Here is a 16,468-nt window from a genome sequence, read left to right on the forward strand (position 1 = left end):
TATTTATTAGACATGAATTTTCATTTTCATTTTTATTTTTCCAATCACAACTTTAACTCTAAAATCTTTTCATATAATGTATTTTATTTGCTCTACATTATTTTAATTTCACAAAAATATATAGTTTTTATTTTGCCATAGTTTTCTCTTCAAACTATTTCCTATAGTTGGAAATGAAGAGAAGATCAAGATTAAGACTTTATACCTATATTTGAACATCTTTATTTTGATTTTGAGTTTCTTATGGATCAAAACTGAATACCTCTCTGAAGACAGATATCTCCTCAGATACTAGCCCAAAACTACCTTCAAAGGTGAAGCCATGTCTTTTATTTAAGTAATTAATTTATTTATTGACAGGGAGGGACTCAGTATATACAATTCTTGGCTTTAGACAATGAAAACATTTTTTTTAACCTTGCCTCATTCCTTTTCTGGCACTCTTTATGTAGATTCAAGCTTCTGACCTCTATCATTTTGCTTCTGTCTATAGATATTTTTAATTTCCTGCAAGGCAACCCACAGTTCATAAGAATGTCTGTCAGAAGCGTCTCCCTTCTGTTCAAACACAAATGCAAACAGCCAAACTTCCTGATACAAAGGAGATTTCAAGAGTCTTATTTGTCCTTGCATCTTTATATTCACCTCATCTGTACTAAGAAATTTTCAAACTCCAGCCTGCATCAGAAGCACTTGGTAGACATATTGCAACTCACTTTCTGTTCCCTGGCTCCCAGTTAAGAATTCAGGAAAGGTCATTTGGAACCAATATGTTTTTTAGTGTCTGCTGAAGCTTCTGGTCTGAGGACCCAGTTAAGAACCACTGGTATAACACATTACAGATTTCAGGACTGTGACTCATGAAATCAGGTACACAATCTCTCTTTTTCTATGTCTCCCAATCAAAAATTTAAAAAAGTACTTTCATAATTTTAAGGTTTCTTTTCTTTGTTTATCGTTTTCTCCCTTTTATCACTTCTACCCCTCTGTTTTTCTTGTCTCTCTCCTCTCTTTTCAGTGTCTCATTTATCAAGTTCACTGTAAATTAATCAGATAAAACATTGACAGTCCTGTAGTAGTTGACCCCTCTTCCTAATATACATTTTAAGGACAAAGAAATTGAGTTTCAAAAAAGCAAAGTGACCCAGGACATCACAGAAAAGTAGAAGCAGCAGTCTGGTAGCTCTCCCTGAACTCAAGTCAACAAGCTTTTCAGTATGATATAGAGTCACCTAATATTTCTCTCTCTATCTCTCTTTCTCTCCCCTCAGCCTCTTTTTCTACTCCCTGTCTCTCATCTCCACACTCCTTCTCTCATTTCTATCATTACTAAAATGAGTACTTTTTCATTGTCCTGTCTTTCATCTTATTTATCACCCATTTCCAATAAGAGATTTATGGAAGTAAAGGGAAAATTTAAAATCATAAAGCAATTTAAAAAATTATTTCAGAAATACTGCGAGAATTTTTTTCACAATTGGTAGTTTGTTCTCTAAATTTACATGTATGAATACATGTATTTTCACTTTAATATTCTGAAAATTTAAAATTTCTGAGAATTATCAAAAACATGGATAAATACAACATGGTATTCACTCTTTCCACATACTGATAAAATTACGCATGTGTTACCATTTGTTAATATTTTAACATAAACCCTGGAGAATTGGAGAGTGATTTTGGAGGAGCTGGACAGTTAGTATTGGAATTGACAGCTTTAACAGATGCTTTTACTCAAACTTAGATTCAAAATCAGCAGATCGATAATTCAGAGATCATCAAGCACCTGGCTTGGATGGTAATTAACAGAAATCAAAAAGAACTAAAAATAGTGTGGGCTTTTCTTAATGTTCCAAGCAATTGTGAAATTCTAAAATGTTATTACTCTCTTCTCGGTAATTTATAAAATGGGGTTTCTTGCAAACTGGCAGATAAGAGTTGAGAATTTATTTAACTTAATTTGAAGAAAATAAATGTGATATCTCTTAAACATTTGAACTCGTGCTTACAAAGACATTTTATAAGATTTAAACCTATGTATAAACACAGTTGTTCACAAATAATAGTCATTTTTCAGTTGTTAACATTCCCTTGATTCCTTCTTCATGGAGTAAATCATTTTGAAATAATCCCACTGCTTGAGAAAGACTATATGGGAGTTGAAAAGCCAATCATTCCGTGCTGAATACATATATCAAAATATTTATTGTACCCAATAAGTAAGTACATTTTAAAAGTTAGAAATCCATCTCCTAAATAGGTGGCTCTGAAATGATCCACAATAGTTTTTTTATATATATAATAATGCTTCGTGTTGTTTCTGTAAAGATGCATAGTGCATAATTTCTCTTTTGTTTAAGGTTGCACAAGTGTTAAATAATTAAGACTCAAGTGAAGCATCTTAAATTGAATGAACCCTTTGATACCCTCTTCCCTGGTATCTATGACTTCCTATGTCATTAAATGTTTGAAAACAGCATTGGATGAAGCTGCTTTATTCATGGAAACATACTTCTAGTATAGAATGTGCCATATTTATCTTGACATCTCTAGTTATTCTGAACCCACTGAGGATACAAAATTCCTATTTGTTTTTTTATGTTTTAAATTTGTTTTTAATTGAATGACAGGAACCAGGTGTGAAATTAAGAGACTTGTGACCCTTGGAGACTTGCACTAATTCTGCCAAAGGGGATATGAATTGAGGCTGAGCAGGTGCAAGTTGAACATACTCCCAGAAAACAAGGGGATGTTTACATTTGCCTCAGGTCAAGGCAAATACTTTATAAACTTTTCCCACACTGATTTGAGGAGCATTTGTTTTGAACACAGTCTGTTCAAGTACTCTTACCATTATCCGTTCTTGACAAGTTTTTTAATAGAGTACATTTCTAATATTTAATCAACTATATTAATATTTATCAATTTTAATATGAAATTACCTCTTGATTTACCTCTGCTGGTCACGATCATCTTTGTATCTCAGGAAGAAAATTCTATTCTTTCACTAAATGTACCTGCTTCTCCTGGCTACTATCAAGATGGGGATTTCATTATTGGTGGACTCTTTTCCCTAAGAGTGACTGATGATAACACCAGATTTGGCTTTAAAGATAATGTGTATATACAAGAAAATGTTTATGTGTAAGTGTATGACTTCTCTTAAGTGCATAAGAAGATCTAAAAAGCACTCTATAGTTGAGATTTACTTTTCTTTGAATAAAGGTAAAAGACATGGTTTTGAGAATTTTTCTTAACCTATATCCATTTGAATTGGTTTGCTTTGCATATTGCCATAAGTAATCTAGTAAACTATTTTTTTCCCCAAAATTTGTCCTGTTACCCAAAGTAGAATAACTGAATTTAATGCTGGTCATTTTCTTCTGGATTCACCGTACTCACTCAGTCACAACCTGTACATCAAAAAAGTCAAATTTTAAATTTTATGTACTCTCAATCTGATATTTTTAGGCATCAATTTTCTCAACATTTTCAATATGATATCTCATTTATTTCTTTAATTATTATGTGTATTCTTTGTATGTGTGCATTCTTTGATTTTTATCTCTTCTAGAAAAAAAATTCAGTAAGCTGTCTTTCTACCTTTGCCTACTAGGGATCTAACGAAGCATTATCAGCACCTGCTGGCCATGGTTTTTGCAATAGAGAAAATCAACAAGGACCTGAATATATTGTTCAATATGTCTCTGGGATTCCATCTCTTCAATGTTGACTTTATTGAGACGAAGGCAGTGAAGAGTTCCATGTCTTTGCTTTCAGGAAAGAGTCCTCCAATTCCTAATTATGACTGTAGATCTGAGAAGAGAAATAAGCTGGTGGCTGTTGTTGGAGGTGTTTCAACACAAATAACAGCTCAGAGTTCTCAGGTACTCAGTCTCTACAATGTACCCCAGGTAAATGAAAAATTCTGACTTTTGATATTAAACATAATAATATATGCCAAAAACTCAAAATTATTCTTAGGAAAGGTGTAGGACTTCTTAAAAATGTATACTTTAATTATCTTTTATTCTCTAAAATATATTTATTTACAACAAAAATTGCCTGTGTAAAATAAAATTAGCGTTTGAAAACCTTAAAATGTAGAAAAACATACAGATAAATTAACAATAATAGATAATCTCCCCAGCCAAAGAAACTATCTTTTTAGTAATTGTTGCTGTTAGCACCCAGACTAATTTTTGTATAGAATGAGAAAGCATCATAAATATATTGGGAAGGTGGCACTCAGTTCACATGTTGTCTTTAATGTTTTAAGATGTACTAATGCTATGAACATATTTAACCTATCATCACTTTCCTTCAATTTAAGTTTAAATTGAAATCTAATATTTCTTTCTATAAAAGTTATTTAGCTGATTTATGATCAGGCATTTAGGTTGTTTTCAATTCTCCTCTATTATGAAATCTATTTCAATTCACATTCTTGTTTTTCAAAGTGTATATATATATATATATATATATATATATATATATATCAGTGATAACTTTCTATAAATATTTTTCTCATTGCTTTCAGTCAAATTAATTCATGTTTCTATTGGTTAAATAATTGCTATTTAGAAACATCTTCCAGTTATAGTGCATGAGTATCTCAGTTATTACCCTTTTAAAATTGCTAGAGTAATTGTTAAAAACTTTGTCAATGAAGTTTAGGTATTAGTGGGTTTTTTTCTGTTTTATTTTTACTTCTTATGCTTATCAGTTAATTATATTTAATTTTTGTGTCTTTACAAACTCACCTTTGGTTATGTAATAGTGGGAAGGGAATTTTTTTGTTCTCATTGGTTTTAAAATCTTTCTTTTTACCCTTTCCTTATAAACAAATACAATCTTTCAAAATGTACTTAAGAAACTAAGTGGTTTTTTTGGTCACACAAAATTTAAATACTTATCTTTATAATTAACAATTTAAAAGTTGTTCTGCAATTTATTGAAGGAAAATATTAAACATAAATATATTTCTGTTAGCCACATATATCCATAATCAAGTTCAAAAGACCACAAAAGAGGCTGGGATTGTAGCTCAGTGGTAGAGCACTTGCCTAGCATGTGTGAGGCCCTGGGTTCGATCCTCAGCACCACATATAAATGAATAAAATAAAGGTCCATTGACAACTAAAAAAATATTTAAAAAAAGAAAACAAAAAATAGCATAATGTTATTCATCTATTAAAATTACTTATTTTGTACATCTATTAAAAATTGCTTTACTAATGCTTTCTGCTTTCTTCCTCAAAGTAGATGCTTATCTTTATGCTTTTATTATTTCTTTTTCTCTTCTTTTCTCAGAGATATTTAAAGCAACCATTCACGTAGTTACAAGCATTTAATGAGCATCTGTGTTGAACAATCATGATTTTGAACTGATAAACGTGAAGGGTCTGTTAAGCACTCAAGTGTAGATGCCTTTTGAGCCGTTGGATACACAGATCTAGGTTCGGGGTTAAATGTTTATGGTGAGCATGTAAATTTAGGAGATTATTTAGAGAATGTATATTTGTGGAGAAAGGGAAAATATCTGAGTCTGAGTCATTGAGTCCTCTGTTTATTGACTTTGAGGAGATATGGAAGGTTCAGTAAAATAGAATGATAATGTCGTATCCTGGAAATTAATTATGGAAATGCAATCCTGGTAACTAAATTAGAAGCATGTTTCAAGAAAAAGCGTATAATCAATTGTGGTACATCAATGGTAGATAAAGTAAATTAAGTTCTGATGATTTATCATTTGATTTAGCAGATTAGGTAGTCAGTGACTTCATTTTCCAAAGCTTGAGAATGGTCAGCATACTTGATGGAGCGGGTTAAAGACAACACTCGAGACATATAGGAACAGCCGTCTACACAACTCAATTGAAGAACTTTATGAAGAAAGATAGCCACATGAGAAAAGATAAATAGTACAAATGGATGAAAAGCAATGTTATATGAAGTGAGGGGAAAATAATTAGACTTTTTTTTCATTTTGGGATAATGGGTTATGTATACTAAGGCTAGGAGAGAGGTGTAGGAACTTGTAAAATTTCATACATTTCTTTTTCTCATGAATTGTAAAATGCTTAATGTACTTTTCTTTCTCAATAAATTTGATAATTTATTTATGACTTCAACTTAAAAATCTAGAGTGATAGCATTTCATTATTTCAGTGGCTCAAAAGTGTAGGTGAAGAAAGGTCATGGGAAATTCTGAAGTTGAAAAAATATCTTTTTGGATATATCTAGTAATATCTAGTAAAACTAATGAAAACTTTTGGTGCTTTTTAAAGATATATTTTTTTAAAAAAAGGGAAAAGGTACATATAATGTAAGTAGTGTTAGTAATAATTGACATACAGTTAAGTGGTATTTCTTAGTGAACTTAATTAATCACAAATTCTATTTCATAGTACCTGTAAGAGATGGAATATATTAAATCATTTGTGAATAAACATCATTAATTTGTATAAACTGTAACTTTGTGCTCTGTATAGATCAGCTATGGTCCATTTGACTACAGCCTCAGGGACAGAGTCCATTTCCAGTCTCTCTACCAATTTCCCATGAACCCTACAGCTCTATATCAAGGATTTATTCAACTAATGATGCACTTTGGTTGGATCTGGGTTGGCCTTGTGGTTCCAGATGACATCAGGGGAGAAATGTTCCTCAGGGATATGACACAAGAAATGATCAACAGTGGACTCTGTGTTGCATTTGCAGAAAGAATTCCAGAGTTTCCTGCCATGGATACTATTAATAACCAAATTTTTGTGGAAAGATTTACATTTTCAAATGTTACTGTAGTTTTTGGAGACACATATTCTCTTCTGAGATTTGTGTATAAAATCTTGTGCAATATCATATTTGGTAATGTCTGGGTCACGACTTCTTATTGGGATATAACTATATCACCATTTGGACAAAAGCTAAGTTATACATATTTTGGTGGAGGATTATCATTTTCAGTACACATGGATGAGATTCCTGGTTTTGAGGGTTTTCTCAAAAATGTTCAGCCTGCAAAATATCCCCAGGATATCTTTATCCAGGATGTGTGGTCTATACTATTTGAATGTCCGTATTTGGATCAACATGGAATCAGGGAATTGAGTAAATGTGAACAAAATGGCACCCTGGAAACTCGAGGTCTGCATGTTTGGGATATGAATACATCACCCCAGAGTTACAATGTCTATGGTGCTGTGCATGTCATTGCCAAGGCTCTTCATGAAGAACTGTCACTCAGATTGGAAGAAGAATCACTTGACAATGGCGCAAGTATGGCTCCTCATCCATGGCAGGTAGCATTAGTCCATTCTAATGTTTTTTGGGGCAAGGGGCCATAGATTGCCTTTTCTTTTTCTTGATACATGAACTTTGCATTTTTTTACATTACAGGAAAGATACTTTATTTTGTATATATTTCTTTATTTTTAAAATACTGGTAATTAATCCCAGCCATACAACTCCAACTGCATTTATTTTTTGTGACACACACATTCTCTTGGTGTTATTTATTATTCCCAAATAATCTATACCTCTCTCTCTCTCTTTGCATCATCCAATTATTACTCTATAATAGTTACTTTGTATAAATCTTGACTTAAGTAGATAATAATCTGGATATTAATTTTAGAAACTTTCTTATAAAATTTCAATGTATACTTTAATATAAATCCTCTATGAAAGGAAACATCATAAATTAATGTGAAGAATAAATAAGTTAAAAATAATTGGCAATAAACAGGTCATTTTAATGCATTCTGTAAACTTTCTAGTTGAAACATCCTGAGAAATTTAAATTGGTATAGAATAGCTTATTGATTTTCACTGTTATAAGAGTAATGTTCAGCTTTCCTTTCAAAAATGCATAATTTTAAAACAAAAAGTTTCTATGAAAACATCCCTCATACTTGCAATAAGTTACATAAAGTTCAAAGGATGTATTCAGAAAACTATGGCTTATATTCTTAAAGAATTAAAAATCCTATCTTATTGACATTAATATCTTATACTTTAAGTGGTTTATGTTTGTATAAGAATAGCAGTGTGTAACTTGAGGAAACATTATTTATGAAGCTTAAAATTCATCACCTCAATTTCCAGTTTTTTCTTTTAGAATTAGGAGCAAATGCTTAAAGAATCCTGGTTTCATGACTGATTAGATGTGTGACAAAAAATTCAGCATCCTAATTTGTAAAATAGAGATAATATTAGTAACTAACACAAGTTTTATAAAAAACTGTATGTTAATATATGTAAAGTTTAAAGATGCACAACTGAAGAATATTAATCCCTATGTAACTTTGATAGAACAACTTATGAAAGAATTCTAGGCACTTTGGATTAGATAGAAGGTTGTGGAGGGAAAGGGAGGTATGGAGGTGAAAAGTTGGTGGAATGAATCAAACATTATTACCTTATGTGCATATACTACTACACTATTGATGAAGTTATACATCATGTTCAATTAGAAGAATGAGAAGTTACACTATATTTATGTATGATTTGACAATATGCACTCTATAGTTATGCATAACTAATTAGAACGATTTTTTAAAAACCTTATAAAAGAAATCTATTGGAATAAATAGCCAAAGAGAAAGGTGGCAGTAGAAATAATTAGGTTTATTCTTATTTTATGCTTTAGATATTCATCCTCTGAAAATCACTTTTCACTTTCAGCTCCATGAATTTCTGCAAAAATTCGAACTTGAAAGAAGTTTTGTTAAGAAGAAAATTGTGAATGAGAATATTTCAACAACCAAGCTTGACATCTTCAATTATCAGTCATTGCTGAATGGAACTGAGGCCCATGTGAAAGTTGGAGAGTTCGTTTTTGAATCAAACAGTGTTCAGCACCTTTCCTTAAATGATAAGCTGATAACATGGGGTGAACACTTCAATGAGGTAAGCATCCTAAGGTGGGACCATGGTGATATTTATCAGAACAAAGTGCTCTAGTAGGATTTAGGTAATCACTAAATTCCTAATTCCACTAGGTACAGATTCTCCTTATTTTTTGCTTTGCTGGAACACAAAATATGTGGACTTTCTGGCCTCAAAATCACTGTGGAAGCTATTTATTTTAAATGAAATAGACCATATTTTCTGTCCTTTTCATGCTCAAATAGATTTGCTCCTGCATAGTAAGAATATATCAATATAGCAATTTTTCTACATTACATACATTCTAGAAGCTTTATGACATCAGTAACGAAAATGAGGGACTCAGATGAGACATAAAATAATTGTTTGGTCATAAAAATACTCTTATCAACTGCATTTAATAATTTCTCACTTTATTTAACTATTATATCCATATTTTAGTTCCCATTAAAACTTTTTTAAGTCTCTAAGCATTGTAGCTATATTATACTGAAAAGACTGATGAGGCACAGTAAGGTGAACATTACAGTTTTTAAATATTTTCCAAAAGTTCAGTAGTTCTTGGTTAAGTTGTGCTACACAGAAGTTCTACAATCTTCTATATGCTCTTACAAAATATTACTAATCAACTGACTTTCCTTCTTCCCATGTCTCTGACACAGACTCCTTCAGCTGTTTGTAGTCAAAGTTGTCCACCTGGATTCAGGAAAACAGCTCTTGAAGGAAAACCATTTTGTTGTTTTGATTGTATTCCCTGTCCAGATGGGGAGATTGCCAATGAAACAAGTAGGCATTTCTGAAAATTATTCTAAATGTGAAATGGCATACAATGAAATGTGGGTCAAGAATAAATGAATTTCATACTTATAAACCTAAATACTGAGAGAAAATAACTTACCCTTTCAAAATTTTTTTTCCTCCAATTTCTGAGTGGAAATTGGCTAAGTTGGTTCAGGTTAATAGCATCCCCTGGCTATCACCAGAAACAGATGCCTATTCTCTCTAGAAAAACTATCCTTCAATTAGACTCTTAGAATGTTCAGGAATTAATGTGAAATAATTAAATACAAAATATAAAATAGCTTTCTATTAAAACTCAAAAATAACCAAAAATATCAAATTTCACACAATATAACAGTATGAAAAAAATAAATGAAAAAATGTGTAGATTAAAAAGTCCGTGGATGAGTTATCAGTATATGTGACAGGAAAGAAATGGGATTTGGTGCAGGGAAAGTGCATCTGAATCAATTATCCAAAATGCAGTTTTTACAGGCAAATTTAGCAGAGTAGAGTAAGATGGTATGGATTCCAGGAAGACTAAATATAGACGATGAAGAAAAAACAGATTTAAAGGGATAACACCAGAATATTTTCAAAAATTGATGAAATATTAAAGTGTATTCAACTTCATCTATATTTGAATATATTAACCAGAATATTAGAAATGTAGAAAAGTTTAAAAAATATCAACATAAATTATTCTTAAATACAAAATATCCAAAAGAAAAATTTAAAAGATTTTAAAAGCAACCAGAGATAAAATATATAGCATAAAAAACCAATTGATTATAGTTTACATTATTCAGATTATCATCACTATGAACAAAATACCTGATAAGAATCATTTATAAGATGAAAATGTTATCATGTTTCATGGTTTCAGAGATTTGGCCCATGATTGACTATTTCCATTGTTCCAAGCTCAAGTTAAAGTAGAACATAATGGAGGAAGGGTGTAGGGAAGGAAAGTTGCTCAACTCTTGGCAGTCAGAAAGCAAATGACAGAGTGAAGTTAGGGGGACAAGCTGTAATCCCTAATGACATGCCCTCAGTAACCTCCTTCCTCCAGCCACATCCTACTTGTCTACAGTTACCATCCAGTATTCCATTTAAATTATTAATATCATATTTGAATTATGTGACCTCTGAATATTCCTGCAGTATCTGAGAAAAACATTTTGGGGGGACACCTCGAATTTAAGCCATTAACCAGCTTACATTCAAATTCGAAACAGAAACAATAGAAGGAAAAGTTAATAGAATAATAGGTTCAATACATTGATAGAAAATACATATGTGCATAAGTAGGTTAGGAGATTGCAGTTGTCATTGCTTGGACTCCCTAACCCATTATATAGAACCAGGTCTTATAGAGGTAAAAATGGAAATTTCTGTACCAAGATTATATTGAGGATATTTCCATCATATTTTTATTGGTGCATTTCTGTTGTACCCAATGATGGGATTTTTGTTACATATTTGTACTTTCACATAATATAACAGTATAATTTAGACAGTATCATTCTCCAATATTTCCCCTTTCCCTTGTTTCTTCTCTCATCAGATCTCTACCCTACTGATCTTCCTTTAATTTTCATAAGACCTTATGTCTTTCTTTCCTGTTTTCTCTCTAGTTTTTACTTGTGAGAGACAACAGATGACCCTTAACTTTCTGAATTTGGCTGATTTTAGTTAACTAATGTTCTCAAGTTAATCATTTTCCTGAAAATGACATAATTTCATATTTCTTTATGCCTGGATAAACTCCATTGTATATGCCACATTTTCTTTATCCACTTATCTATTGACAGACACCTATGCTGGTTACATATATTGGCTATTTTGAATTGTGCTGCTATAAACATGTGAATGCATTTATTACTAGAGTGTGACAACTTAAATTCTTTATGTTAATTACTGAGGGATGGTATAGATAGATCATATGCTCGTTCCATTCACAGCCTTTTAAGAAACCTCCACTCTAATTTCCAGAGTGGTTGTATTAATTTTTAAACCTACCTACAGTCTAAAAGTGTTTCTTTTTTCTCACAACTTCTCCAGTATTTACTATTGTTTGTATTCTCGATGGGTACCATTCTGACTCGAGTGAGATGAAATCTCATTGTTGTTTCCCTAATTGCTAATTAAGGTCTACATTTTCAGCCATTTATATCATTTTTATTCATTTCTTTTAGAAATATATGTTTAGTTAATGGCCCATTTATTAATTTGGTTATTAGAGAGTTTTTTTGTGTTTTTTGTTTGTTTGGTTTTGGTGGTTCTTTATATATTCTGGATAGTAATGTTCTATCAGAAGAGCAGCTAGCAAGATTTTCTCCCACTTTATAGGTTCTCTCTTCACATTCTTCATTGTTTTATTTGCTGGGCAGAAGCTTTTTAATTTGATGTCATCCTGTCTATTAACCCTTGGCCTTATTTCCTGAGTTTTAGGGTCCTATTGAGAAATTATTGTTTGTGCCTATATGATGCAGTGTTGACCCTATGTTTTTTTCTAGGAGTTGGTCATTGTCTTAGGTCTTTGATACATTCTGAGTTGACTTTTGTGCATGGTGAGAGTTAAGGGTCTAGTTTCATTCTTCTACATATGGACAGCCAGTTTTCCTAGAACCAATTGATACACATTGTTTCTTCCTATTTATCTCTTTGTCCCCTTTGTCAAGGATTAGATGAGTGTATCTGTGGGTTTATCTCTATTTTCTGTTCTGTGCCACTGGTTTATATACCTGTTTTTATGCCAGTACCATGCAGTTTTGGCCTCTATAGCTTTATAGTATAATTGAGTATAATATTCTGATGCCTCCAGTATTGATTTTTTAGTTTAGAACTGCTTTGGCTATTTCATGTACATGGACAGAGCCAATGCTAACTTATCCCAAGAACCAATGCTAACTAATCCCAATTGTTATCTTAACATTGTGTTTTTTAACTCCCAACCTCAGGTCCATAGTAAGCTCAGACTTTATGCATATTCTTCTTTCCACATGTCATATAAAAACTCCCTTTGGGGGCTGGGTTCATTGCTCAGTGGTAGAGCACTTGCCTCACACACATGAGGTTCAATCCCAAGCACCACATAAAATAAACAAATAAAAATAAAGATATTGTGTCCATCTACAACTAAAAAATAAAAATAAAAAACAACCCTCTCAGACTTCGTCACATTACAGTGGTTACTTGCCTGGACAATACCGGGCATACAATTGACCCTACAGTGATTCCATGTCTTTTCTTCATATTTCTTTTTGTATTTATATTTTTCTAGAAACATTAACATTTGTATTTATGCTGAATGTATGTCTCCTTTTTGTTTTAATATTTTATTTATTTTTTATGGTAATTTTTGCCAATTTTTATTGCATACTTGGAGCAAAGGTGATGTTATATTGACTGAAATTTTTATTATACAATGTTCTTTACTTTTATTTCTAAACTTGTTGCAGCATTAAATCTTAAATGTGAATCTTACTTAATATGTTTTTTTATTTCTAAAAATGTAAATGGCTTTAGAAAATTGGATAAATGACTCATTTGAAACATTTTCAATACTATCATTTTAAAAATTTTCTATTGAGACTTGTTTCAGCAACATAAATTTATTTACTCAGAGTTATAGATGCAAGAAGACCAAAATTGAGGTTTCAGCAGGACTGTTTCCTGTGGAACCTGTGGTGGAAAGCCCTTTCTTGCTTCTTCCTAGCTCCTGCTGGTGGCCACCCATTCTTGGGGGGGCCTCTTAGAATTGCATCACTCCACTCTCTACCTCTTTCTTCACATGGTGTCCTTCTTGTGTGTCTGTCTTCACAGGGTAATTTCTTTTTTAATAAAAAAATCATAAATTAAAAAAGAATACCAGATATACTGATTTGGGCCCACTACAGACGAACACATTTCCACTGACTCTATTTCCAAGAAGGTCACCTTCATAGGTATCAGGTTTTAGGGTTTTGGCATATCTCTTAGGGGATTCAATAAAACCACATTATACATTTACTTATTTATTAACAATTACTTACCATCATTTCCTACATATAGCAGCTGTCTTAAATGATGGGTACATAGTAGCTATTCAAACACATTCAGACTGACTCTGTGGTAATGATATTGAGAGTAGTGTTAAAAGAGAGATTGAAAAGTTGTGCTTGTTTTTATAGAAGAAGCATTGGAAATGAATGAATGGGAGAATTCATTGCTACAAAAGTGAATATAAGAGTGGAAGTTCAGCTCTGCAATTTTACTAAACCAAGATTTATGAAAATGTTTTGGTTTGGAGATAGATATAGGTATAGATATAAATCTGAATTTAGATATTTTGGGGTAAAAATATAGAAATTCAAAGTTCTTTACCATTTAAGTCACTAGATAAGAAAATTATACTTTCCATGTAAAGATCCCTCTAGACCTTTACTTCTCGAAGGGAATCTGTTTCTATTTATTTGTTTTTTTCTTCTTGAAAACTACAATGGCTAGATTCTAATGTTAAAGGAATATATAAGAAAGCAAGTGAGAAAAGAATGAGTGGAGCTGATGGCTAATACTAGTATGTTTTGATAATGATCACAAAAAAAAAAAACTGTTCCTAAAAGCCACAAATTTGTTATCACTCTTTTGGAAGAAACTCAACATCATAAAAAAATTCAATAAGCTTTTCACTATTTTCAGTAATTTTTGTGGCATATCGAGCCAAAATTAACATGTAGGTTTTTTTCTAATTCAAAAGGATCATATCCAATTATCCTCCAAAGTGAATGAAATAAAACCTTAATGGATAGAATATTCACTACATTTGTTTCAAAATTTCTTCAAGGCATATGCCCCTCCATATTTTTTTTCATTTAAAGAAATTGTATACAGATAATTACTAACTTTTTCCCTGAAATAAAAGAAAACTTTAATGATAAAATATTTCCAAATAAATCCACATGGAAAACTAAGTATCAAACATTTCCATTTTAATTGAATTCTAGTCAAAATTGCAGTGAATTTTTTGAGAAGCTAAACAAAATAAATATATTTTTATCATCAGAAAATCACTCTTAATATTTGACCTTTTCAGCATTGTTCTTTACTGAATAGTCAAATAATAATATATACCTTGTAAACTGGTTATGAAAATTAAATTATAACAAAAAATCAAAATTCCTAAAATATAGATAATAAATATTAAAATCTCAATTTTCCTTCCAAAATTAAAACTTAAGTGTAATCACTTACCCTCACATACAAAACATATTTTTCACATAATGTGTACTTTTCCATCAGGAACATTTTTCCAATTTTTGATACTCTTTCTCATTGTTCAGGTAATTTCATGAACCCAAATATGTAATAAATTTCTCTCCCATGATGAAAGGTATTTATTCATTCGCCTATTTTTCAACATTATGCATTATTCCAGTGAATCTATCTGTGCATGTTCTGATAAGGTTCTCTCCTCCAAAGTGAATGTTCTAGTAGAGTTCTGTTCAAGAGTATTTATTTTATATAATTTTTTTTTGGTAAAATGACTGAAGAAACATAACAAATCCATCTGCATCCCTTGCAGATATGGACCAATGTGTCAAGTGTCCTGAGGACGAATATCCTAACAGGCAGAAGAATGAGTGTCTCCCCAAAATAATGATGTTTTTGTCCTATGAAGACCCTCTAGGAGCTGTTTTGGTCTCCATGGCCCTTGGTCTCTCTGTCCTCACTGCTTTGATTTTGGGACTATTTATCCAATATCGAGACACACCCATCGTCAGAGCAAATAACAGAAACCTCAGTTACCTCCTCCTTGTTGCCTTAATGCTCTGCTTCTTTTGCTCCTTGGTTTTTATTGGTCAGCCTACCCCAGTCACCTGTATCCTGAGACAAACATTCTTCGGAGTTGTATTTTCTGTAGCTGTTTCTGCTATTTTGGCAAAGACCTTCATTGTGATTGTGGCCTTCAAAACTGTCACCCCACGGAGCAAATTTCAAATGTGGATGGTGACCCGATTCTCCAATGCCATAGTTTTCAGTGGCTCCTTCATTCAAGTGTGCATCTGCACAATCTGGTTGGGAACTTCTCCCCCTTTCCCTGACATGGATGCACAGTCAGAATATGGCCAAATCATCCTGCAGTGTAATGAGGGATCCACAGCTGCTTTCTACTGTGTTCTGGGTTACTTGGGTTTTCTGGCACTTCTCAGCTTGATGATTGCTTTTCTGGCCAGGAGACTACCAGACAGTTTCAATGAGGCAAAACTAATCACATTCAGCATGCTGGTCTTCTGTAGTGTGTGGATTTGTTTCATACCCACTTACCTGAGCACCAAGGGCAAAACTATGGTGGCTTTGGAAACTTTTTCAATCTTGGCTTCCAGTGCTGGTTTGTTGGGTTGTATATTTCTTCCCAAGTGCTATTTGATTTTACTGAGAGCAGATAACATTTCAAGGAAAAAATTCTTGAACAAGTTCCTTCCACGAGGCAAAGAAATTAATTTTCAGATGACATGATTGATATAAAGTGAACTATAATATAGAAATAAAGATTCTAAAGTGTGCATGAAGTGAATTCATTTCATTTCAACTTGATGATTGCTATTTAATCACATGTCCTTTTCATCATTGTAGTCACCAAGTTTCAATGAAAAAATCTCTTTTTTCAGATAGACAAGTGTTTAAATTCCAAACCCCTGAAGGCTGACTATGATGTTCAGCATGTCTCCTAAATATTTTTAAGTTGGTTTTCTCATCTTTAAACAGCAATATCAGATTTAACAAATGATTCATGTCAGAATTAAATAAAATC

The 16,468-nt window shown here is 32.0% G+C and overlaps 1 protein-coding gene across 1 annotated transcript; it reads left to right on the forward strand.

Annotated features, from left to right (window-relative positions):
• The first annotated feature begins 2,932 nt into the window (after positions 1 to 2,932).
• Positions 2,933 to 16,173, forward strand: LOC101973322 (vomeronasal type-2 receptor 26). Its single transcript, XM_005341256.2, has 6 exons — positions 2,933 to 3,144; positions 3,617 to 3,914; positions 6,495 to 7,304; positions 8,689 to 8,913; positions 9,555 to 9,678; positions 15,239 to 16,173. Exons 1-6 carry the CDS (start codon positions 2,933 to 2,935, stop codon positions 16,171 to 16,173), a joined length of 2,604 nt encoding a protein of 867 aa, XP_005341313.2.
• Positions 16,174 to 16,468: the final 295 nt, after the last annotated feature.

This window comes from Ictidomys tridecemlineatus, chromosome 6 (assembly GCF_052094955.1).
Source record: "Ictidomys tridecemlineatus isolate mIctTri1 chromosome 6, mIctTri1.hap1, whole genome shotgun sequence".
In the NCBI taxonomy this organism is placed as follows: Eukaryota; Metazoa; Chordata; class Mammalia; order Rodentia; family Sciuridae; genus Ictidomys; species Ictidomys tridecemlineatus.

Excerpts from the sequence above, each read along its gene's own strand:
- LOC101973322 (XM_005341256.2), top strand. The coding sequence starts at position 2,933 with ATGAAATTACCTCTTGATTTACCTCTGCTGGTCACGATCATCTTTGTA. Across the intron at positions 3,915-6,494 it reads GTCTCTACAATGTACCCCAG|ATCAGCTATGGTCCATTTGA; the intron begins GTAAATGAAAAA and ends TGCTCTGTATAG. Across the intron at positions 9,679-15,238 it reads GGAGATTGCCAATGAAACAA|ATATGGACCAATGTGTCAAG; the intron begins GTAGGCATTTCT and ends CATCCCTTGCAG.